The following is a 25997-nucleotide window of genomic DNA, read 5'->3' on the forward strand; positions in this document are numbered from 1 at the left end:
GAACCCCAAGCCGTATCCCAGGCTGGGAGGTGGCGCCACTGGCGCACGGGGTCACTGCTCACCCCGTCAGCCCGCGTGCTAGGGCCCTGCCCGGCCCGCGCAGCACGTGGGAGATGGGATGTCCCGCTCCCTGACACTAGCGTGCCGCCCCCCCCCCCCCAATGAGCGGGGCTGGGGGTCACCCCAGCCCCTCATGCGGGCGGCGGGGAGGCTGCTGCGCCCATTGGGGGACGGGGCGCCCTCCCACAGACAAACGGCCGGGACCCGCCCTCCTCCTCTCGGGCCGCCCTCGCGCCTTCCAGTTGTTGCTGGTCCTCTAGCCCCCACCGTACTGCGCCGTTTGAACCCTCGCGCGTCCCGTAGCCTCAGAGCGCCAACATGGCGGCGGCGGCGCGCTGCGGTTCTGGTGGGGGTGGAGAACTTCCCGGGGAGTCGGCGTAGGGTGAGTCCGAGGAAGGGGGAGCTAAGCCGCCCCACGGGGCTCCCGCTGCTGGCCCGGGTGGTGCGGAGCTGGCGAGCAGGAGGCCGGGGGGCGGGGCGGGGCAGGGGGAGCTGGGGAGAGGCCGGGGCGCGGGGTTACTGGTTACCCCAGTTCCGAGCAGCGCTGGGTGACACCGCAGCTAAAACGCTAGCGGCCGTGGGCGCCTTGCCTGTGGCGGGCTCTCGCCCATGGAGCCGAGCCTGGGCGAGCGACGGCGAGAAACTTTAGGGGAAGTTTGTTCCCAGGGTAGGCGAGGCCCGGGCCTGTCTGACGTGTTTTCCTTTCGGTTTGACGTTGCTGCTGTCACCGTGTGAACGCAGCACGGGAGCGAGCCACGCAGCACCGCGTTCGCCTCAGCAGCAGGCGCCAGAGAGCTGCCCGCGCAGGTGTGTCCGTTAAAAGGTGCCGTGACACCTAGTGCCAGATGATCCCTTTGGCTTGTCTGCCTCATGTTAAGCCCAAGTTAGAAAAACAACCCCGCTGACAATTGAGAGACACGTCAGTATGACAAGCTGTTGCAAACCACTTAACCCCGACTCCTGAGCCGGAGGGAGCTGCCTGGGGAAAAAGCCCACTTCTAAGGTGCCCGTCTCCCTCCCTGAAGATACTAGTCATTACCATACAGATTCTCTTGGTGGCTATTCAGGGATATCAGGAAGGATATGCTTGCACGCTGTTGTTCTTCAATATACAGTAGCTCCTCACTTAATGTTGTAGTTATATTCCTGAAAAATGTGACTTTAAGTGAAATGGTGTTAGGTCAATTCAATTTCCCCTTAAGAATGAATGTAAATAGGGGGGATTAGGTTCCAGGGAAATTTTTTTTGCTGTACAGTACAGTACTATAGTTGGGAGATGTCCTTGCCTTATCCCACACAGGCACTGGAGACAATGAGGCAGGCCAGGAGGCTGAAGGTGCTGTAGGGTAGGAGAAGCACGTTGTGCAGCGGCAGCTTCCCCAACTCTGCAAGCACCAGGGGTGAGGGGCTCAACTCTCGGCCCGCCCACGCCACCCCTTCCCCCAAGCCTCCACCCTTAACCCGCCTCTTCTCCCCCCCCCTTTATTCCACACACCGTGTCCTCGCTCCCCCTCCCTCACCTGCCTCCTGAACACCGCAAGCCAGCTGATTGCCGCGGGCAGGAGGCAGGGGGAGGAGGGATAAGGCGCTGAGCCACGGGATCTGCCGGCAGGTGGGAGGCGCTGTGGTGGGGGGGAGGGGTTGGGGAGCTGATTGGGGGGCTGCCAGCTGTGGACAGAGGAAGCCAAACGACGTTATAGCGAAGCATTGCACAACTTTAAATGGAGCATGTTCTGTAATTGAACAGGGACGTAAGATCGAAACAACATTAAGCGAGAGGAAGTTAAGTGGGAAGTTAATGTACTGTATTGTTCAGACATACTTATATCAAGTCTTTGATCCATCCATGTCTGACTAAAATCTAATCAACACACAATACACCAGTTTAAAGGTGTGCTTTTAAACCCATGCAAAATCCTAAGCAGACTCTTAATTTTATTTAAACCTTGATTATGTTGGTTTAATTTTCATTAGTAAATCAATAGAAGAGTATTCACACAGGAGTATTTACCAGATTAAAGCTTTGTATAGTGGAGGTGTTATAGGTATGTTGTTAGCGGTGTTTAATTTTTATTGAAAGGGGTGTCAGGGCTCAAGCAATTGTTTTACATTCATAACTCAGGGATCGGCAATCTTTGGCATGTGGCTTGCCAGGGTAAGCACCCTAGCGGGCCGGGCCGGTTTGTTTACCTGCCGCGTCCGCAGGTTTGGCCGATCGCAGCTCCCACTGGCCGCGGTTCGCCATCCCAGGGCAATGGGGGTGGCTGGAAGCAGCGCAGGCCAAGGGTTGTGCTGGCCGCCGCTTCCCGTCTCCCCCATTGGCCTGGAGCGGTGAGCCCCGGCCAGTGGGAGCTGTGATCAGCCGAACCTGCGGACGCGGCAGGTAAACAAAACGTCCTGGCCTGCCAGGATGCTTACCCTGGTGAGCCGTGTGCCAAAGGTTGCCGATCCCTGTTCATAACTGATGCAGCGAGCACAGAGTGCCAGGTCTATGAACTGCCAAGCCGAGAAGTGCCGGGGCTAAGCCCTGGCACAAATTAACTATTGGTTGTTAGTATGTATTCTAACTAAAATGTTTTAGAAGTCTGGTGTAGACAATGCATACTTGATTTAATGTGTGCTAAACTGGTTGTGTTAAACCTAGGAAGAAGCGTAGGTCAAACTTTCCAACAAGACACCTTAAAAGCATTGCCTAGAAAAGGCCTAATTTGGTTTTGAAGGGCTCCCTCTTATGCTACTGCCACATTTCTTCTGGTAATGCTGCCTAGTTGATCAGGAGAGCCATTCAAGTCCTGATGCCCAAACTAGCATGCAGCCACAGAACCTTTAAAGAGTAGTGGCAATTCGGCCAGTCATATACCAGCAAGCACTCTTGGTACATGTCCAGTCTCCCCCCTACCACTAAGTACTCTTGAATTGTTGCTAATTAGCTATAGAGGAAGGGTGCGGATTGGTTTAATTACCGCTGATGTCTCTGAAGTCCCACATGAGAGTTAACTTATCTGTTGAGCAGATCCTGCTTATAACTTACATAGTCATAACAATTCAGTGCTTGTGAACATTCTGGGACACTTCTTGTTTTGGGTAGCAATTCCAATACTTGTGTTCCGGCATTTCTTGAGTGCAGCACTTACTGGCTGTACTTAATTAGACATAATTTCTTCATATGCAGCCTATATGCAAGTTTTCTACGAGTTTTAACTGTATGGGAAATTGGAAGAGTCTGTTCTATTAAGATCATTTGCAACAAGGGACTGACAGATGTTGGCTTTCTCAAAGGACCTAGTTTTTAATATTAATCTCCTTTGTCATGATGCCTATTTAAAAAAAAAAAAAAAAAAAACCATGACAGCTGTTAGGCATCTTACACTGAGACCACTGTCTATCACACTGATCAATATTGTGGTTATTTTTGCCCCCCGGTCTGTCTGTATCCACCTGTTGTCTCTTGTCTGATACTTATTTTACAGTGGCACTCTGGTTCTTGACAGTACAATAAAATAATTAATTATAACTCATAAACTAATCAATTTGCTTGTAAGTTCTCAGAAAATTCATTCTCACAGAGCAAGTGCAGTAAATTTGGAAAGAATACATATTTTCATATATAGCATGGATTCAGCCTCAACAATGCACAATGGAATTCAGCTTTAACTATGGAACCTCCATAATATCCTTTTAATACAAATAAATGCAGCAAAAATAAGACGGTTTTAAAATACAAAGAAATACATTTTTACTCAAAATATGATTAAATTAATAGATATTGAAACAAATAGCTGTATTTTAATAGTTGTATTAAACATATAATTGATATTTACTGTAGATAATAATATTACCTAAGCTAGCTAGGATTCAAAATTAAAAATGTTACACCAATACTCTTGTTTCAAGCCACAAGTAGATTGTCACTTGAGGTCAGGAAGAAATTTTCGCTATAGAATAGTACTGGTCTCTGCCAGATACAGGATGTCCAGACTACCTGGAACATTGTTCAGTTTTGAGAATCTGTATATTCCAAAAATATTTACAAGTTTCTGTCACAAAATGTCTCATTAAAATATCGTATTCCTGTTCCCCAACAAGATTTGACAAAATTATATTGGACATTGGGTCAATAATGCAATGGTTTACAAAGTGGTGAAATAGTAGATTCTAAATATAGCAATCTTTGTTCTGGTGAAATTTTTCATTTCAAGGTGGCAGATAAGTAGAACTTTGATTTTTGTGAACTCAATCAGTTTGAAAGACATTTGATGGTTGTTGGTCTTTTCTCAGGGAATTTAGGGGTTAAAAGGATGGTTTTGTGATTAAGGCCCTGGGCTCGGGCTCATGCTCCGGAGATCTGGAGTTTGTTCCTGGCTGCAACATTGAGCAAGTCAATTAATTTCACTGTGCCTCAATTCTCCATCTGTGTAATGGGGTTAATGATACTTCTCTGTCTCACAGAGTGTTGTGGGGATAAACTTACTAATGTTTGTGAAGCGTCCAGATACTTCAGTAATCAAGTAAACCTATTAAGTACCTATATACATAAATATTGCAAAGGATACTAAAAAGATGTAACAAAAAATTAGGAATTTAGTTTTGTTACCTGAAATAATGTGGAGTGGTCATACTGGAAACAACAGATCTGGGTTAGGGATTTAGCAGGTTTCATAAAATTGTATTTTTAATATTTTACTGGAATAAGAAGATTAAGAAGCTGTCCATTAACAGATGTTAGAATTTAATAGAAATGTCACAGGAATATTCTGAAATGTGTAGGTGATTCATGGAAAGATTGTATTGTCAATTAGGGTTTGATTAGCTAATGTTACATTCCTCGTTATTTTATTCCAATTATAGAGTAGTTTTTATGAGATGAGACTTATGAGAATTTCACTTCATATTGGTTTTGAATAACTTTCAATGATCCACCAATTATAGAACATATACTTAAAAAAACCTACACATTGTATATAGTTGATATTTATTGTATGTTTTTAATTTAGATTGTAAACTCTTTGATCTAATACGTTAGTAAATAAGTTTAAAGTTTGTAATTTAGCACTGACATTTCTATTCATTCTTCTTTCAGGACTTCTATAATCCAGGAATGTTACTGATGACATGACATTGCAGGAGGTTATCGCTGCACTGCATTTCTTGGATGAAAGCCAAACAGTTACTTTCTGTAGAGTGGGTAAAACCCCCTAATTGCTTATTTACATGTGTAGATCACTGCGTTACTGTGTTAGTCACTGTCTCTATGCAGCAATGACAAGACTGGAAGAAGCAAATAGAGAAGTGAACATGCATTCATCGGTCCGATACCTTGGCTATTTAGCCAGGATCAACGTATTGGTTGCTATATGTCTGGGCCTTTATGTCAGGTGGGAGAAGTTTGCAGATGCACTAATACTGGTAATATTTATTCTGGGACTTTTTGTTCTTGGAATTGCCAGCATACTTTATTATTATTTTTCAATGGAAGCAGCAAGTTTGAGTCTCTCCAATCTTTGGTTTGGATTCTTGCTTGGCCTCCTCTGTTTTATTGATAATTCCTCTTTTAAAAGTGATGTGAAAGAAGAAACAACCAAATACTTACTCCTTACCTCCATAGTTATAAGGATATTGTGTGCTTTGGTGGAGAGGATTTGCGGCTGTGTCCATCACCGACCAACTCTGCTGACAACAGTTGAATTCCTGGAGCTGGTTGGATTTGCAATTGCCAGCACAACTATGCTGGTTGAAAAATCCATGAGTATCATCTTGTTGGTTGTGGCTTTGGCCATGCTGATTATTGACTTGCGGATGAAGTCTTTCTTGGCAATTCCAAATTTGGCAATTTTTGGAGCTCTGGCATCTTTATTGTTTTTTCCTTCCCTGAACATTCCCACAAACCCATTTGCCTTGGCCTGTTTCTTTAGTTGCCTGATTTCAGACCCTCTTCTTGATGTCTACTTCAGCGGACTTTCAGTTACTGAACGATGGAAGCCCTACTTGTACCGTGGTAGAATTTGCAGAAGGCTTTCAGTCATCTCTGTTGGAGTAATTGAATTTATCTTTTTCATTCTAGCAGCATTTAAATTAGGTGACTTGGGTCTCTGGTACTTCGTTATACCTGGTTTTTCTATTTTTGGAATTTTCTGGATGATCTGCCACATTATTTTTCTTATAACTCTTTGGGGGTTTCATACAAAATTAAATGACTGTCACAAAGTCTATTATACCCACAGGGCAGAGAATAATAGCCTTGACCGAGTCATGGCTTCTAAAGGAATGCGTCATTTCTGTTTAATTTCAGAGCAACTAGTATTTTTCAGTCTCCTTGCAACTGCAGTTTTGGGTGCAGTAACTTGGCAGGTAAATTATAATATATTTATCTCTTTCACTCCTCTGATATTATAAAGAACTGTTTTCTAACATTTATGATATCCAATACTTAGGGCCCTGCTAAATTGACGGCCCTGAAAATCCGTCATGGACCGTGAAATTAGACCTCCCCTGTGAAATCTGGCTATTGGAGGGAAGGAGCAGGGCTGGGGGTACCCCAGCTGTGGGCTCCTCCCATTCACTGAGCTCCAGCTGCTAGTCCGCTGGGATGGGACAGGACTTCCTTTTCCCCTGAGAACGACCATGTAGGGGGAGATGAGACCCACTTCCGGGCTCCTCTCCCAGCTGCTGGAAGCTCTGTGGCTGCACTGCCTTCAGAGCTGGGCTCTGAAGGCAGCAGTCACGGAGCTTCCTGCAGCCGTAGGAGGTTCCGGAGGTGGGTCTGATCTCCTCCGTGCTGCTGGGAGTGCCCTAGCCAGGGGCTCCTAGCTGCTAGTCCAGGCTGGGCTGGAGAGGGACAGGACATCCTCTTCCCCTGCATGGCTGCTCGGGGCGGGGGTCAGCGGGAAATCAGCCAGCATTGAAGGCAGCACAGCTACACAGCTTCCTGCCCCCGGGAGAGGTACCTGGAGTTGGGTCTGATCTCCCTGCAGGTGCCATACAGGGGAAGAGGAAGTCCTGTCTCTTCCCAGCCCGGCCTGGCCTAACAGCTAGGAACATGTAAACAATTTTAAACCTTTTGGCTGTGAAATTGATCAAAATGGACCGTGAATTTGGTAGGGCCGTACTAATACTGTACTAGGGCCAAGACACAATTGAGCAATTCAAATTTTAAAGTGAAACTGATGGCTTCAGAAGCAGATTCTTTTACTCTGGCACTTTGTTCTGTCTGACTATGGCTTAGTGAGGCCACTGAATCTACCAACCTAATCTGGTATGATTAAACTGACAGGAGATACTAATTCAAGGCTGGAAGAAACATTAAAATAATTTAAAATCTGAATTTATTTAATTTACGAAGCCACTGTCTATATTGCCAGTATTTTCACAGCAGACAACACGCACATTTCTGTAGCCCTATAATATGAATTGAAATATGTTGGTGCGCTGGTCTGGGAACATCTTTTATATGGGGTAGTTTTAATGAAACCAATAAAAGATAACATTTATGTATACATTTTTCAAGAATTTAACCATATGACTCTTATTAATCTCAGTCGAGGACAAACTTCTAAATCCTTACAAACTACTTTGCAAATATATCCCTTGCATCTGCCCCATGTGCAAATATATTTGAAGATAAAATATATCTTCTAATTATTTCCACAAAGTACCCACAAACTTTTCAGTTTTGTTCTTTTCTTCCCATTTGACTTTCCTGAATGGAGGAACATGCCTTTTTCCTTAGCAGGCTGAGCCAATGTATGTTTGTCTGAAATATTTAGCCAGGTCCCAAACTGAGGCATGCTGAGTGTTACTGGTACCACAGCAATTTGGGAGCTGGTTTAAGGTAGATATTTTTTAAAGTGGTCTTAAAATGGCAGTTGTTTTTTATCTGTCTTCAGCCCCACCCCAAAAGAGCTTATGACTAGCAAGTCCAGTCTGCAGAAATGCCCCTGCAATACTTTCAAAATAATTTTGCCATCCATTCAGAAGGACCTTGTGATTACCTCTTGCTACTGACTCATGTGAAATGCTTGATGGAGAGGGAAGCTGATTTTTTTTTTATCGGAGAATCAGTTTTCCTCTGCATCAAGCACATTTGTGGTTTGCAGAGGGAAGCTGGCTAGAATCCTGGTTAGTTTTCCTCTGCAGCACTTCCTTCCATAAATCATCGTATATAGCTACAGCTTCAGACTTTGTAGAGAAAAAGGGCGGAGGAGAGTGATTGGGAAGGGATTAAAAAAGATAGAGAATGGGAAAAGTGTCAGTTTAAAAAGACAACTAAAGAAGAAAGGAGAAACAAATGCACTGACAAACATGAGATGGTGTTTAGGAAGAGATAAATAATACCAGCAGCACAAACACTGGAGACCCATGTAACTTTTCTATTGAGGATTATGCAAGGCACCAAAGTTTAGAGGTGGCCAGTCCAAAGTTTGAATTTTTATGGACTATTATATGATCAAACAAGTTATTCATCACTGCTGAATAATTCTTTCTGTTCCCACCTAGCCATCTATGTATTTCGTAGAGTGTTAAGACAACTTTTGTCCTAACCTTTCTTAAAATCTTAGGAGCACTACATGGTAAATGTGATGCTACTTTAAAGTATCTTGTTTTTTTTCATTTGAGTGTTATAACAGTTTGTGTTTAAAGTTAATCTGAGATAGCTATCTATGTTGTATTTATTCTTGAAAATAATTACAACACATTTGCATCTGCAGTTGCACATTTTCAGATACTTGTAATTCAGAAGAGACATGCTTTACACTTTTATCCTCATAATAATTTGTGCTTGCGAAAGTTCATGAGAACCAAACAGGCCTATTTCTCTTAAGATCTTTGTATTTATTTTCAGTTAAGTTAGTAGAAATTGGAGGGTATTTATTTCAGTATGGATCAATTAATCAGATGCACATCACTTGTATCTGGTAGAAGAAATGTATACTTGTCTATTCAGTTGGGGAAGAAAGGAATAACTGCAGTATCAAGGGGAAAGGTATTTGAATCAAGTAATAATTTTCCCTTTTAGAAAATCCAGTTAATTAATTCTAGTCATGAATCGGAGCAAGGAGAAATTATCAGGAGAAATTAAAGTAACCAGTAAATTAGTCTAAGATTATAAATGCATGTATCACCTACTAGAAATATTTCTACCTTGGTAGTGTGAATGTTTCTTGATAGATCAGCATGAGCTGTCCCCAAGAGGTCAAATATGTGCTTCTGTTCGCTAATTTGTGTTACAGCAAGGTACGATAAAATATCACTTATTGCAGAAGTTTCCAGTGATTTCTGTAGTTTTTGAGGTTTACACATTTTCAGAGTAATTAAAAGCTGCAAAAGTACACCTGTATAAACACACCACTTACACCTGATCCAGCAATTCAGAACTCTTTGCTGGTGATACATTATTCTTGTTTAAGTATTTATTAATTTACAAAATTCAGTAATTTGCAGTATATCTTCTACTCTCTAGTGTGAATTAGCAAGGTTGTACTGTGTGTGTGTGCGTACACATGCGTTCATTCGTTCATTCGTTCTACCAGCCTTGCAAAACTGTCATGAAAACTTGGCATGAAAATATTGTGATATTTTACTTATCCTTCAAAACACATTACTCTGTTGGACTAAGTTGTTGAGTTTGCAAAGCTAGTCTATACAAGTATTTATAGGTATTTTGCATTAAACTGTCAACTTCACTTTCTTCCTATTATGTATTTTAATATATCTTTCCCTCTGGCTTTTTCAGTCATTGGTTCCTTATTTCTTTCCATTCCCTCATATTTCTTGCCCTCTTTTCCCCTCGCATTCTGATCTCCCTCCCACACACACATTTTGCCAAACTCTTACTCCATGCACTCACTCGGAAATCCAGTCTCTCTGCCTCTCCTTCCTATTCTTTTACCCTTTCACCCCATCACCTGTCCTTTCTCTTTCTCATTCTCTGTGTCACTCTCCTTCCTGACTTGACTCGTGCTCTATCTCACTATTTCTTTTGTAACCTATTCACTCAGTCTCTCTTAATTTCTTTCTCACTACCCCATCTCTACCGTCTATTACTCTAACCACATGGGAGCTATAATTAGCCCTGGTGCCCTAGAAACAAACAGGGAAATGATTGGCAACTAAAAAGCAGAACTAAATTGCCATGTTTTGAATATTAGACAGAAGTATTTGTCTATTTCCTTTAGACTAAAAGATGTTTTTCTTGATATTCAGCCTAAATTTTCCCTTTCTTAATTTTGTCCTTTATCTTCTGCCTAGACCCCCATGTACCACAGTATATAATTTCCCTCCTTGGAGTTAACACCCTTCAAATATTTGTAGATAGTTATCTGTCTCCCTCTCTTTCTTTGTGACCATCTTCTAATTCCTTAACTTTCTTCCTGCGTCAAGGGTCCACAGCAGTTTCTGGTTTCAATAGTGTCAAGCTCTGTCTTTTCTTTTGCAGGCATATAGGGTCAGAATCTAGCTTCTGGGTTGCATGGGTGTAACTGAGGGCAGAAATTGGCTCATATGTCTTAGTCCCCAGTGTTGTTACATGTTGTGTGGTGTGTTATTTCTTTAATCTATCCATGCATTTCTTTTCCTTAAATGGTAGTTCTGTGTATAGTTTTTTGTAGGGTGACCAGATGTCCTGTTTTTAAAGGGACAATCCCATATTTAAGCCTTCCTGCAGGTGTTCCGACTTTTTTTTAAAAATGGGCAAATTGTCCCATATTTTCTGTCTCCCCCGTATCAGTACTGGCGGGTCCTGCTGCTGGCCAGATCCCTGCTCGCCAACTTCCCGCCCACCAGTAGTGAGTGGGGGGTCCAGTGGCCGACGATGGGGATGGGTGTGCAAGGCTGGTGGAATCTGGGGAGGGGGAACATGTGACCCTGCATGCCCCAGCATGTTTTGCCTCGGGAAGATGGGGTACCAAGAGAGGCGAGTCCATCCAGGGGCCCAGCCAAGCATGTAGGGTAGAGAGTGCCTGGCAGGAAGAGTTGGGTTGGTTAGTCACCCCTCCTCTGTGAGAGAGGTGTACGAGAGTGTGTGTGTCACCTCTCCTCATATGAACCCTAAAGCCTTAAAGATAAGAAGGTAAATAAATAGAATCCAACTACGCAGTATTTCTTTTTAATAGGGACTCAGTCAATTTGATGTTAATTTGAACATTTGTACTGCATAGTTCTGATTGCCATTGAACTCACTTGAATATGAGTAATTTTATCAGGTGTCCCGTATTCAGCATAGGGAAATATTGTCACCCTAGTTCTTTGTGACATACTTTCTGTTTAACTTATTTCCATCAGTTAATACTTTCAAACTCTCTTCTTTCTTCCTGTTATCTTTATCAACCTTTTCCTGCTAATACTCTGGTGTAGAGTAACTTTCTGATTACTCCTCTGGCACTTTCAATAATTGCTTGCTCCCTTAGAACTAGAATGTCCCATCAATAAATATCAACCCTGTCTGTAAAATGACATTTGCTGTTAACAAAGGTATATCCCTTGCTTATCATTAACAATGTCACCTGAAAAGATTTAGAGTATTTTAAAGTAGAAAGATCATGTTATTAGGAAACATCACAAATGTCTTACTGTCTAACATATCAACAGTTACTCAGGAGAAAAGCATGTGGCAATTTTTACCCAGTTCGCACATTGCTTGAAATGAGCACACAAAAATTATATGCATCCTAAATGTTTAGGAGAGACTATCAACGTAAAAAAGAAAGGCAACAAGAGAAAATGCCCATTGATGATTTCAGTAGTCTCAGCCAGTCCCTCTGCACTCTGTTTGCTTCCAGAATAATTATAGTAACTCCCCACTTAAATTCCTCTCACTTAACGTTGTTTCGATCTTACATCCCTGCTCAATTATAGAACATGCTCCATTTAAAGTTTTGCAATGCTTCGCTATAATGTCGTTTGGCTGCCTGCTTTGTCAATAGCTGGCAGCCCCCTATCAGCTCCCCTACACCCCCCACACAGCGTCTCCCGCATGCTGGCAGACGCCGCAGATCAGTGCCTTCCTCCTCCTCCCACCGCCCGCGGCAATCAGCTGGCTTGCAGCGTTCAGGAGGGAGGGGAGAGGAGCGAGGACTAGGCAAGCAGGCTCACCCTCCCTCCCCTGCCTCCTGAACGCCGCACACCAGCTGATTGCCGGAGGGAGGGGGGAGCCTGCGCCGAGTCCCCGCTCCTCCCCCCTCTCTCCTGCCCCCTGAATGTCGCAAGCCAGCTGATTGCCGTGAGCAGGAGGCAGGGGAAGGAGGGGAGGAGCAAGGACGCAGCGTGTGGAGTAAAGGGGGAGGAGGGGGGAAAGAAGAGGCGGGTTAAGGGTGTGGGCTTGGGGGAAGGGGTGGCATGGGCAGGCCGAGGGTTGAGCCCTCTGCCCCTGGTGCTTGCAGAGAAGGGAAAGCAGCCGCTGCTGCTGCGCAATGCACTTCTCCTAGCCTACAGCACCTTCAGCCTCCTGGCCTGCCTCATTGTCTCCAGTGCCAGTGGACTGTGCCTGTGTGGGGTAAGGCGGGGGCACCTCCCAACTATAGTACTGTACTGTATGGCAAAAAAAAAAATTTCCTTGGAACCTAACCCCCCCATTTACATTCATTCTTATGGGGAAATTGGATTTGCTTAACATCGTTTCACTTAGTCACATTTTTCAGGAACATAACTACAGCGTTAAGTGAGGAGTTACTCTACTTAAAAGGAAATGGGCACTTCAAGGTCACAGATGTACTGAGGGGTCAGGCTGCAAGACTTTGTGCCACTACACTCCAAACAGTGAAAATGGGTAGAGCAGATGAAAGAACATAAATCGTTTCTGGCTCCACTTATATGTGTATGCCATCTGTTCTTCTGGGCACCACAGTCATAAGTCTTTTGAATTTAGTGATGCAATGACACACTCCAGCTGCATGTTATTGAAGGTGTTCCTGTCTAAGATTTTTACTGTCATTATTAAGCTAATCAGATGTTATTTTATGTTCTTTCAAATTATCACATATATACATATTAAAATGCCATCAGATCATAGAGATTAGGGAGTGGCACTGTACCAGAAAAAATCCATAAATTCTAGTGAGAGAAAAAATTCACAGTATAATTTTTAAGGATACAAATTCCAAATAGCATACCAGTAAGGTTATCGGACCTTTGAACAGCTTGGAGTGTACAGTGTTGAGGGAAATCAAAGGAATAACTCAAATCCAATAAGCCAGTAATAATGAGTGACTGTTGCAACTTGCATGTATACTAGTCAAATGTCACATGATGTAAGGTTTAGAGAAGCAATTTTATGATACCTTAAGTGATTGCTTCTAGGAAGAGCTGGCAAGTTGTACAGTTCAGTGAAATATCTCTGCTTGCTGCAGCTGGGATTGGAATGGCAAACGTTAGGATGGTTAAGGAATGGAAAGGAAAATACTACTGACATTGTTATAATGCATAGTATAAATCAACATACTGAAACCCAATGGTATAGGAGAAACAAAAGGGGTTCAGTGATGAGTGATGAAAATGGTCAGAGGCATGGAAAAGCTTCCATTTAGAGACAGAGTGAAAAGACTGGGATTGTTAAATTTCAAGAGATGAATAAGAGAAGACACGATATGGGCTTACAAAATAATGATTAATTTAGAAAAAATAACTCAAGTGGCCACATTCACCCCTTCTCATAATAAAAAAACAAGGCTGTAAAACTGAGAAAAGGAAATACTTTTTTACACCAAGTATAATTAACCTGTGGAAGTTATTGCCATAGAACATCATTGAAACAAAGAGATTAGTAGTAATAATACCACTTAACACTTATGTGAAACTTTTCATCCATAGATCTCAGTGCTTTTACACAGCAGATAGAATTCAGAAGAGGATTAGACATTTAAATGGATAATGAGAATATCCTTGATTACATTATATAAGATAAATAGGTATCTTTTTAAGGGGATAATATATACCTTTGTGCGTCAGAGCATAAGCTGACCACTGATAGATGGGGGTGAGGAAGAAAGTTCCCCTATAGTCAAGTTGTTTCATAATAGTTCCCTAAGGGTTTCTTACCCTTTCCTCTGAAGTATCAGGTACTGGCTAAACAGGATACAGGACAGAATGGATCACTTGCCTGATCCAATACAGCAAGGATCATCTTTTTGTTTTGTGTTTGTACAGCACCTAGTATGATGAGGTCCTGGTTCTTGACCAGGCTCTTAGGTCCATAGTAATACAAATAATAAATAATAATTCCTATGTAAGCCTGGGAAGCAGCATGGTAAATTGTAGATTCTCCGTTGGATCACTGCCTCCCAAAACACTACAATAGTGCGTGTGTTTCTGGTGTTTTGAAGAAGTGAGGAGGGAAGTGTTTAAAAAAAAAAAAAATTTTTTTTCCCAATATTCAGCGTGTACTGAATTGCTTTAATAGAAATCCACATCAAATACAATTGCTACATTATGGTCTGGTAGATACTGAATTTTCACCACCAGATGTTGCCTTTTGGAAGAAAGAGTGTTTACCGTAAGCCAAAAATAATTTAAAAAATGTTAAGTTTTAAATAATACAAAAATAACAAATTATTTAAAAAAAATAAATTCAGCACAAGTGCAGTTCTGAAAGACAGTTCTGGCTTAGACAGATCCAAGGAGAGTGCATAAATGGAGAACAGGCCTAATCGGTGTTATGTTACAAATAACTGTCTTAAAACCTTATCTTCCAAACTATGCGTAGCATTATCTGAAATATTTGTTAAGCTGAAAGATCAGGGTCCCAACTGATTACTTGAAAGATCAGTTAGTAATGGAATATCCTGGTCAGTTATTAAATAACTAGTATTGCAGCATTACTCAGTGGGGAGTGAATAATTTTGTGTCATATACCCTGTGACACTTAAGATGCATTTCACATGTGCATTTTGGCTACCTGATAGTAGAAGGCCACAGCTGAAAAGCTTCTCACTTCACTGACATACCTAAAATTAATGATTAGATTTCAAATTGCTTATAATGGCTCTGTATTGCATGCTGACTCACTGTGCAGAAGCCCTTAATACCTTGTTAAACTCAGTCTACATCATATTAAAACTATTACATAAAACATGCAGAGATTTCTTTATCTCAGAAACCTCAATTTTCAGGAATCAGTGTTGATTTATTCATGTTAACGGCTGTTGCTTAACTTTTGAAATGTCAAGGTGAAGTTTCTGATGAATATGGGAACAAATATATTTAAAAATAATGAACATTATTGATGTAATATGTGCAGGGGCTGCACTCAGCCCCTAAAAGGCATAAAACCACCTTCTGGAGATCTGCAGTGTGGGTGCTAGAGGATTCCAGTCAGTTTTAAGGGCCAGATATTGCTTTTCTGCATCTGATAAATAATTATCATTTTCAAGTAAAGTGCTTTGAAAGTACCCATAAATCTTCTGTTTAGTACAATTGTATTGTAGAATATGATACTGAGATATTAATACCAAAGGAGCTTTTAAAATATCAATGAACTAGGCTGATGAATAGTTGAATTTTATGGGTTGGGCACATTAAGCACAGTCCAGACAACTATGCAAGTAAGAGAATCCAACAGATCAAGATTGAAGGAAAAAGATAGACAGGCTGACCCAGGAAGAAGTAGTGGGACGTCAAAAAGGAAGACGTGTTAGCATGTGTTGTGATAGAGCAGGGGTTCTCAAACTGGAGGTTGAGACCCCTCAGGGGGTCGTAAGGTTATTACGGGGGGGGGGGGTCGCGAGCTCTCAGCCTCCACCCCAAACCCTGCTTTGCCTCCAGCATTTATAATGGTGTTAAATATATAAAAAAGTGTTTTTAATTTATAAGGGGGGGTCGCACTCAGCGGCTTGCTATGTGAAAGGGGTCTCCAGTACACAAGTTTGAGAACCACTGTGATAAAGGATATGGCATTGAACAGAACACTTTGGAGGGAGAGGACTTTTGGAGCAGACCCCATTTGATGGGATTAAAGCAAGGAAGAAGAAAAATAATAGTTGAATTTTATATTCCTATTGCATGATGCAGTATACTGTCATCTAATATTTGGTATCTAATATTCTCCAATGTGTTTACCTAGGCCCCAAATCCTGCAAGCACTTATACGCATGCTTAACTTAACACACATGATTAGCCCCATGGAAGTCAGTGGCACTAGCCAAGAACTTAAAGCTAAGCATGTATCTAAGTATTTGCAGGATCAGGGCTTTAGGGCCAAAATCAGTGCTCGCCTAAATGGTACAAATGCATTTATTTCTGTGGAGTTGCTCCTGCTTATGCTACCAATGAAATTGGCCCAAAGTCTGTTTTTAGAATGCTACATCGTGTAATTAGGTTTATCTTTGGGTGTCTGTAGCATATAATAATTTGCACCTCATGTTTCAGCACCAAATTAGCTTTGCTCAAATAATTTTCACAAATCACTGAGGTAAGTTTTAAAGAAAATCATAACTGAAATTTGAACATAACTTTTTTCATTTAATTTGCAAGTGGATATCATCAGACATAAATATATCTATTTTCTTTTTAGCCAAAGAATGGGATCTTCATGAGTGTGTTTCTGATTGTTTTACCTCTGGAGTCAATGGCTCATGGGCTTTTCCATGAACTGGGGAACTGCTTGGGAGGAACATGTGTTGGATATGCTGTTGTGATTCCCACCAACTTCTGCAGGTATAGTTACCATGGTAAATGTATGCACATTGCAACTTCATATTGGAATTAGTGCAGCTGTTACACGAGAGGCAATTCAGTGGTGTAGCTTTTCAACTATTAAATACTAGTTTAGATATTAGATGGCTATGTTTGAATAAGCATTCTCCTTACCTAGCCTCACCTTCCAAAAATAATATTTAGGTACTTACAATACAACTTCAAATTCTGTATGCATTTGACTTGCCTTTAAGAAGCCAATAAATATGCTAGGCCCCAGTCCTGCAAAATGTACTGCATGAAAGAAACTGCTGATTCCATGTGATATATGTTGCAGGATCAGGGCCTTAGATTCTGGAGTCAGTGCAGATATTTTATGTAAAGTAACTTAATAATCTAAGCAGGCAATGAACTCATGTTCAGAACAACTTTATAAACTGTATTAAATGATTTAACTAAGTGGCAGTGCTAAAAATATGTAGGTGTGAGAATGATTTTGGATTACTTATAAACTACATGTTATCTATGTATTTACGGCAATTCCTATTTTCAAAATAAAGATTGCAGTTAAAAAAAAAAAAATTCTTTGATGCTAATTATTTACCTGCTCATCCAGCTACAAAAAATAGCTTCTAAAGTTGAAATATCCTATTTTAATCCCATTTTATTCTTATCATTTAAATCCTTCATAAGGGCATTATATTGTAAATGACACAAGAGAACTCATGAAATTCATATCTTCCTGAGTTTCCATGGAAATGGGATTGCAAGTTGGAATGTGTATGAAAACTATCCCGCTTGCTATAACTGTGGATTTAATGGGCAAGGAAAAGATCCAGGTTTTTTTTATTTTATTTTTTTGGGGGGGGGGGGGGGGTTTAAAGGGGGAGCCAAAATAAAAAAAGATTGTGTGCTGATGTTCAGTTGTTAGATGTCATGTAAATCATTTGAAAATGCTGTAGCCTTGAACAAATTAAGATTTCCACTGTTCAACTGGTTATTTCTGTTGAGAGATAGATAGATAGATAGTAATAACATAAATAAGTTTTTAATGGAAGTGTTTACCCATTAAACAAAATTCTGGGAAGTATGATGGCCATCATGCTCCCCCATCTGCTTAACTATATAAAGGGAGCCTGCATCCATGGATTATGGCTGGGTGTAGGGAAAATGATCTACTCTAGCTCTGACTCCACAGAAGCCCCTTGGTTGGAACTTTGTGAATTTGGAAGGGACAAGTGGTTGCCTAATTTCAGAAGTGGAGTGATATATGCTGCTTCCCCCATTGTGGTTTGGAAGACTCCTGTCCAAGGTGGTGTCTGAGGCAGCTGTGATCTGAGAAACACATGAGCTATGCTGTCCAGAAGACTGTGGGGGCTGAGTGGTAGCTTGAAAGAAAGATATTTCTCCATGGATGCCACTAATGGCCAGTAGAGATGCACAGGTCTGTGGGCTTAGTGATGAAACCACTGAGGATTAAATGACAATTGTTCTGCAGTCTAGATGAAAGAGATGGTCCAGTGGTTTAGTCCTCTATTCCCAAGTGAAAACTTTAACACCAAGAGAATTACCAGGACAATAAGTGGGTTAAAACTGCAAGAGCTCCAGTGACAGAATGATCCTGATAGGAATGAATTTGTCCCTCTAGTACATTGTTGCATCTTTTCCATTTAGAAAGCAGAAGGGTTTATATTTTATCCACAATAAAATTATCGGTGTCACATCAACTTCCTGAGCTTTGTTCTTGTAATGTCCTTAGCTGCCCACATTCTGCAGCAACCAAATTGAGGGCATAATATCCCACTAGGTCCATTATTGTGAGGGTTTAAAAAGCAGGTTTAATAAACTTACATTACAGTATAAATAATATTGCCTTTTTTGTCCTTGGCAATAATCCAATTCCTGCATTGTGCTAAATTATTCTGTCACTGGCAGTTTATCCATGGAGAAATTGTAGTGAGGTCTTGAAAAACAGTGTGAGGCACTGGCAATGTTACCCTTTCTTAATAATAATAATAATAATTAATAATAAAGGTCAGTTAATAAACCCATTCTCTAATTGTTCAGATAAAGTATAGACAATATTAATATTGTATTTACTGTAATACAATTATGTCAGTGCAATGTAAACCTATTTAGGTCCTATAAGAGTGAGGAGATGTGAACCAAAGCAGTTTGGCCAAAAAAAGGAAACGGGTATAATATTATATAAAAAAACTTCTTTCAAACAAAAGCAATGGGAAAAATATTCACCAAAATCACTTTTCTTTTGCTTGTTCTGTTATGGCGGGATTCTCTGGGACAGAACACCTCACATTTTCACCCTGCAGAGTCAGTGCATTGCTATAGTCTTACTCAAGTGAAAAGTTTTGATACAGCTCTCTCAAACCCTCCAGTACCACTTACTGAAGTGGTTGAAAGGCATTGCTGGAAAGTGATGACTGATGCTTTTTCTCACCTAGAGGCTGAGCACAGCCTCTGGAGTGCTCTCAACCCTTGCAGACTTGGGAGACAGAATCCGAGTCCCTTTTTTGATGTGTTATTTACTGACATATAAGCCCTAATGATTTACAAAATCCCTTTTATATGCAGTTTGCAATCCAGCATTTAGATTTCAAGCCTTGCAGTAAGTATTTCACCAAAGCAGTTAAACACTTAAATATCAATAGTGAACAAAATATTCCACACTGAGAGAACTGATTTCACCAGTTGCTACAAGTATGTGATGAATACAATAATAAAACATAACTGTGTATTTTTTCTTCTGTTTAGTCCTGATGGTCAACCCACGCTTCTTCCACCTGAGCATGTGCAAGAGTTAAATTTGAGGTCTACAGGCATGCTCAATACCATCCAGAGGTTTTTTGCATATCACATGATTGAAACATATGGCTGTGACTATTCTACAAGTGGACTTTCTTTTGATACACTTCATTCTAAGCTGAAATCTTTTCTTGAACTTCGGACTGCAGACGGACCCAGACATGATACCTATGTTTTATATTATAGTGGTCACTCCCATGGCACTGGTGAATGGGCACTAGCAGGTAACCAGCATTTGGAGCTTTTGATAATACTTTTTTTCATTGATAGAACCTACAAGTAGATGATTATTGCTTTATTCTTATGAAATCATACCACACTGTTATTAAAACTCAGAAGTTTCATATGTGACAGCTACTCATGTACATGCAAACATTATAGTTCTAAGAACAGGAGGTGTAAAACACAAATGGCTAAAGTTAACCATATCAAGCTTTCAAATAAATTGAATTCCTTGTTGCTTAGTCATCTACAGACTTGAAAGTACTTATGAATTTACAGTTTTAATAACCACAATAAAAATGAAAAATAAAATGCTTATGATAGCAATAACAAAGTGAAATATATGTAATTAAATGGAATGTTCAGAGTTCATCAAGAAGCTATATGAAACTTAATGAATTCAGAAGTCTTAGAATAAAGTAGTAATCTGATCTAATTCAATTCAATAATGTCCTGGGAAGATGATTTTGTTCAACATTATTTATGAAGCATTTAATACAGGTTTTGTTGGCCGAGCTTGCAAATCCCTACATATGCTCAAGTTGGTGGCATTTGTGTGAATAACTTTTGAATGCCGCATCCAATCAATTCCAAAATTTCAGGGAGTGGCCAGAACCCTATTGATTTTGGGGAAAATTGGAGCAATGGAAGGGGGAAAATGGGAACACGCGATACCTCTGCCATCTGTTTTAGCAGAAAGACATCTTCCAGCACCTCTCTAATTATAGATCAGAGAACTGTTTGATGGCAGCCCTACTGAAATTGCTGTGTTGAGTTGGTGACTCAATTTTTGGTGCAGAATTTGGATCCCTGTAACATTGAGGTCTGGTCTATACCTAAAACTTAGGTCAACCTAGCTGCATCACTCAGGGATGTGAAAAATCCACACCCTGAGAAATGTAGTTAAGCCGACCTAAGCTCCAGTGTAGACATGCTAGGTCGACAGAAGAATTCTTCCATCAACCTAGCTTCCATCTCTTGAGGGAGTGGACTTCCTACAGCGACAGAAAAAACACTTCTGTTGCTGAAGCATGTGTACATGGTGGCGTAGCTGCAGCGCCGCAGCTGTGCTGCTGTAGCACAAGTGGTGTAGAGATACCGTAAGTATTTTTTAAGTTTTTAAAGTTTTTAAAGTTTTTTTTTTTCTTGGCAGGCATTGCCACTTAATTTTTTACACCTGTGTCAATTTGTGCCATAGGACCTCCCGTAGGGAAGCTCTGTCTTCAAATTACAATAAAGGCCAATATAGTGAGAGTGCCGCTTTTACAAAAAATAGAGAGGAAACATGATAAAAAATAAAATATAGAAAGAATGAAGGATTTAAAAGCCATGACAACATTTTTTTAGTGGATTTGAATTTTCTTGAGAGGAAGTTCCTCCTGGGTTACCCGTGAATGGTTTGCATGTTGGCACACCGCCAGTTTTTCTCACAGAGATAATCTAAAGCCACACAAAGAAAAGGAGCAATCAGTATTTGTCATGAATCACTTTCATGATCAGTTTCCCATTGTGAGATCTAGGTAAACCATGGTGTGTAGCTTGATTTTCCTGCCTGATAGAACTTCTTCTGAATGCATCCAGCTGTATAAGCTGAAAAGCTGAAGGGTATTTGATAATATAATTGTGCATAGTTTATCTGACAGTGATGTTTTGTGACAGATGGAACAGACAGTCATTAGCTCCTCTAATCTGTACCATCCTCTGACCTCTGGAGCAGATTCATAGAGATGACAACAATGAAATGTTAACATTCAGATATAGTAGAGAAAATAGTATCTTCTGGGGGCTTAAGCAATGATGTAGCACAGCAGTAGCACTGTAGTCTTTGTGCTGTAATGACATCTTTAAGGTAGGCTTACTGTATTTATTAGCTCACTAACAATGTTTCTTCATTGTTGGAAGCTTGGAAGTAGCACAGTGGTGTATAAAAGAAACTGTTAATTGGTCATGCATAAAGTATGAGCTATAAAACAGCCTTGGAGGTCATGTTTACTGACTGAATTCAAAAGGCAAGAATCGGGCTATAAAGCTTTGTCTGTATTACTGGAGCTGTCAGTTTAACTGCCTGTGAAACTTGCCGAAGGAATCAGATGCTGCTACATATCCATAGGTCTCTTCCACAGCTTGGTGTCTAGCTCTGGTGTTGGCTGATCTTGACATATGTTTGAGGGGTTAGCGCTTGTATGTATAGGAGAAAGACTTACCGGTAAGTTGCTCTCTTTTGGGTAGGTCCACAGTACTGTCTCTTCTGAATTATCTATACCCCCACATGATCATGCGGAAATGTAGGAAAGTCATTCATGCGGGCTTTGCAAATGTGAAAAAGTAAGGAAATACTTTTTCCTAATTTACATTTAGGGCTTGTCTAAATTAGGGAAATTTTCACCAGTGCAAATCCCAAGATCAGACACACTACACTGGAGCAAAGTGGGACTAAAAGAGGTATAATTTACTGGGTAAATCACACCACTTCGCACCAAACTAGTGTGTATACACTATAGGTTTCTGTTTTTTATAAGATGAACCTGATGCTGAATTTCCTGGATTTATCTTCTTTGTTTTGGAGATGATTCCATCCCTGTAAGTTTGTACTTAGAATATGTACTCTGAACGTTAACTCCATCTTTAATGTAGTTTTTCTCTGGAAGTAACAGATTACAAATGCATTTTTGCCATCTATCAAAGATAGGAATCTGCAGACAGCGATGATATCCCATATACTCTTGGGTATCACTTGACATTCACTGTTTTAAAAGAACACCTCTTCTGGCTACACATCCCCATGACTAATAATAAACTGCCACCTTCTGACCAGACTAGTTGGAGTTTAGTTGACCAAAGATATGGGAGATGTACGATCTGGACTCATAGCCACATATTCTGGCTGGTGGTGGTTCTTACTGGATTTGTTTCTTTTTATTGGATGCACTTTGGACTCTTTGCATCAGGCACCTTACAAATGGATGAAATAAATACATAGGTGCAGAAGAACTTGCTATTTGCAGCAAAATGTGTTTAAAAATATTCTAAATCAAGCATCTGAGCAGAATTTTTTTGGTAGAAATTGATCCAGTTGTATGAAGACAGTAAGTAATTAAAATATTGAATAGAATCAAGCAAATATTATAAAGTAAAATATGTTCAGATTTGTAGTTATAGTAAGGCTTATTTACAGTCACTTGAGTTTCATACTCATGATTTATATTGTCACTAGAAATTCTTGATTTCAAATGCAACCCTCTCCAAGTTAGGGTATGATGAGTCTATATGTTGATAGTAATCATTAAAGCATTAAAAGGAAATGCTACTCAGATAACAGCCTGGATTGCTTATTGTCGTATGGAAGTGAACAAAAGACAGGATTCGTTTTGCTATAAAGTTGCCACAAATTAAACACTCTTGAGTGTCTGGTTTGAGTCAGTCTATAAACATTTATTCAGAGGCTACAATAAAGTTTCTTCATCTAATTACAGTCTGTTTTCTTCAAATATAGTTTGAGTTTTCAAGGAGATGAAACTACTGAAAGTTTGAAGCACTAATCAGAAGTAGTTTTTGAGCTAGAGGGAGACAAACATTAGATACAAATCAAAGTTTCAAATCATGGTAACTTTTTGATTACTTATCAGAGGGGTAGCCGTGTTAGTCTGAATCTGTAAAAAGCAACAGAGGGTCCTGTGGAACCTTTAAGACTAACAGAAATATTGGGAGCATAAGCTTTCGTGGGTAAGAACCTCACTTCTTCAGATGCATCTTGTAACTTAAAATCCATTTAAATTTTCTTTAAACTTCACAGAAACATTCTCTTCTGCCTTTAGAGTAAATCTATCAATGTTCAGACCAAATTACTCTTCCAAGGCAAAGGTTATGGTGGTGTATGAGCAGGTGGCTTACTAATTCTGCTCTAACATAGGCAGGGCATATTATGTAGGTTTAAAAAATACCCCATTCTGAGGTTTGAACTTGTTAACATAAAGCAAATAATGTAAACTTCAGCTCACACTTTCTGCCCCTGCTTAGCTGTTCTTCTTCAAGTGCTTGCACATGTCCATTCCATTGTAGGTGTGTGCACGCCCCGAGCACAGTTGCCAGAATTCTTTCCCCTAGCGGTATCCGTTGGGTCGGCTCCAGCTCTCTCCGGTGCCTCACATTCCTCATGGAGGCAGCCTTAAGCCTTGAAGCCGTGCTCAGTCTCGGCATTGAGCACCACATCCTCAGTGCAGAGAGCTCCTCCTAAAGGCTGCTCAGCTTAATTTATTTCACAATAGGGTAGGGTTTTGCTCCTACCTGCCTTAATACAAGGGTGAGTTAATGACCGCATCTGCAGCATTGAGTTGGCTGGATTAATTAGCATCTCCCTGCAGTGGAAAAACCCTGTCACCTTCATAAAAGGTGCTAAAACAGGCTTACTATTGGAAACTGCAAATTTAACTATACTAATGTGTATATTTTTCTGCTTTCCTGCAGGTGGTGATGCATTACGGCTTGACACGCTTTTGGAATGGTGGAGAGAGAAGAATGGTTCTTTTTGTTCACGACTTATAATTGTGTTAGACTGTGAGAACTCCCGGCCTTGGGTTAAAGAAGTAAGAAAAGTAAATGATCTATATATTGCAGTACAAGGAGCAGAATTTGCCAGAGTGGTAGACATTGAGGAAGCAGACCCTCCGCAACTTGGTGACTTTACCAGAGAATGGGTCGAATACAATTGTAACCCTGACAATAGCATCAGCTGGTCTGAAAAGGGCCGTGCGGTGAAAGCAGTGTACGGTGTATCAAAACGCTGGAGTGACTATACTCTACATTTGCCAACAGGAAGTGATGTTGCCAAACACTGGATGATGTACTTCCCTCGTGTTACCTATCCATTGGTGCATTTGGCAAACTGGTTTTGTGGTCTCAATCTGTTCTGGGTCTGTAAGGCTTGTTTTAGATGCTTGAAAAGATTAAAAATGAATTGGTTTCTTCCCACAGTGCTGGACACAGGACAAGGCTTCAAACTTGTCAAATCATAATTAAAAACCAAAGATGAGTAGAAGTGGGAGCTCTGGGAACTTTCCCACTCTCAAATTTGATTGACTTGCAATTTTTTATATGTAACAGTTTTCTCTGTTGAAGAAATCTTGCTACTTCAGTAGCTATACTCACCGTGTTCATCTTTTTGAGCAATTACAGTATATGCAAAGGGTTGGGAACTTCATTCTAAAATGAGGAGGATAAGATTATACTATTTGAATTTTGTTACTGAGTTGTATATAAACATGTAAAAGATTTATTAAATATGACCATGCACTTTGGAGACAGTTTGCATGTTCATATGTGCTAAACAGAAAGCTGCCTGTGTTCAGAACCAACAAATTACAGGCTTTAATAAGCTATGGCTCATATGATGATAGGTGGCAATTATATCCCTCTCAAATATCAAATACAGGAAAGGAAACAAGCCAGTGTTCAGATCACTTTATTATGCCCTCACACTTCTATGATGGGTTTCAGAGTATTATAAAACACAGAGTCAAAAAATAAAAAACTCAAGAAGCACTGTAGGTAGGTAGCTGCAAGGATATTTAGATTCATTTACATTAGCATTCTCAGTCCCCGCCTGAGGCTCCCATTGACAACAATAGGAGTTGCCCACACAGAGGGAGGGAATGAAATGGGTCTTTGTCAGAACATTTTGTGGTTCCAACCATGTTCTTCTTGACAGCCAACAAAGAGAGGTTTTCAAATGTGATTTTTAAAACGTTCCATATTTTTTCAAAATAAATTCAATCTCTCAGGTGATATTTTCTTTTTAAAAAGAGTTAATAGATATAAGGCATATTAAATGTGCTAAAAGGTTGTGGGGGGGGGAGGGAGGGGAGTGGCTGTCCCATCAGATCTCCTGGACTTCCATCAGTTTGGCTTTTGAATTATTCCCTCTGCAGAAAAACTCAAAATAAAGGAAGCTACTTAGAAAGAAATGATGCAAAGTTTACATATGTATGAATAACAAAATGGGAAGTTCAGAGGTAACCTTGCCCCCAGGTTTCTTATCTGAAATCTCTGCTGTGCCTAGGACCCCAGGCCTGTGGAGTGCTGAGTATAGGATTGGATCCAGGGGGTTGATTCTCTCTTTTTTTAAACTGAAACCAGACAGTTTGACAGGGAGAGTTGGGTTTTCCCTTTGTTGGGGAAATGAGTCCTCTCAGCCCTGAGTATCCCTCTTTTTGGGGGACCTGTCAGCATTGCTCCTTCAGTCAGAGATGTTTGTCACTTAATATGAGGTAACAATC

General features: G+C 40.6%; 1 protein-coding gene across 2 annotated transcripts; it reads left to right on the top strand.

Annotated features, from left to right (window-relative positions):
• Positions 1–360: 360 nt before the first annotated feature.
• TMEM168 (transmembrane protein 168) lies at positions 361–25558 on the top strand. 2 transcript variants are annotated; one of them, XM_024194698.2, is made up of 5 exons: positions 361–442; positions 5141–6408; positions 16559–16701; positions 19453–19727; positions 24190–25558. In XM_024194698.2, the coding sequence occupies exons 2-5, from the start codon at positions 5272–5274 to the stop codon at positions 24735–24737; spliced, it is 2103 nt and encodes a 700-aa protein (XP_024050466.1). In that variant the 5' UTR covers positions 361–442; positions 5141–5271; the 3' UTR covers positions 24738–25558. The 2 variants fall into 2 exon arrangements, with proteins under 2 accessions (XP_024050466.1, XP_026504533.1); XM_026648748.1 differs by lacking the exon at positions 361–442 and adding an exon at positions 643–727.
• Positions 25559–25997: the final 439 nt, after the last annotated feature.

This window comes from Terrapene carolina, unplaced genomic scaffold, assembly GCF_002925995.2.
Source record: "Terrapene carolina triunguis isolate 2854851 unplaced genomic scaffold, T_m_triunguis-2.0 Scaffold68, whole genome shotgun sequence".
NCBI lineage: Eukaryota > Metazoa > Chordata > Testudines > Emydidae > Terrapene > Terrapene triunguis.

Bases quoted from the DNA above. Each gene is read 5' to 3' on its own strand.
- TMEM168 (XM_024194698.2), top strand. From the start codon at position 5,272: ATGTGTAGATCACTGCGTTACTGTGTTAGTCACTGTCTCTATGCAGCA. The intron at 6,409-16,558 runs GTAAATTATAAT...TTTTCTTTTTAG, and splicing joins TGGGTGCAGTAACTTGGCAG to CCAAAGAATGGGATCTTCAT. The intron at 16,702-19,452 runs GTATAGTTACCA...TCTTCTGTTTAG, and splicing joins ATTCCCACCAACTTCTGCAG to TCCTGATGGTCAACCCACGC.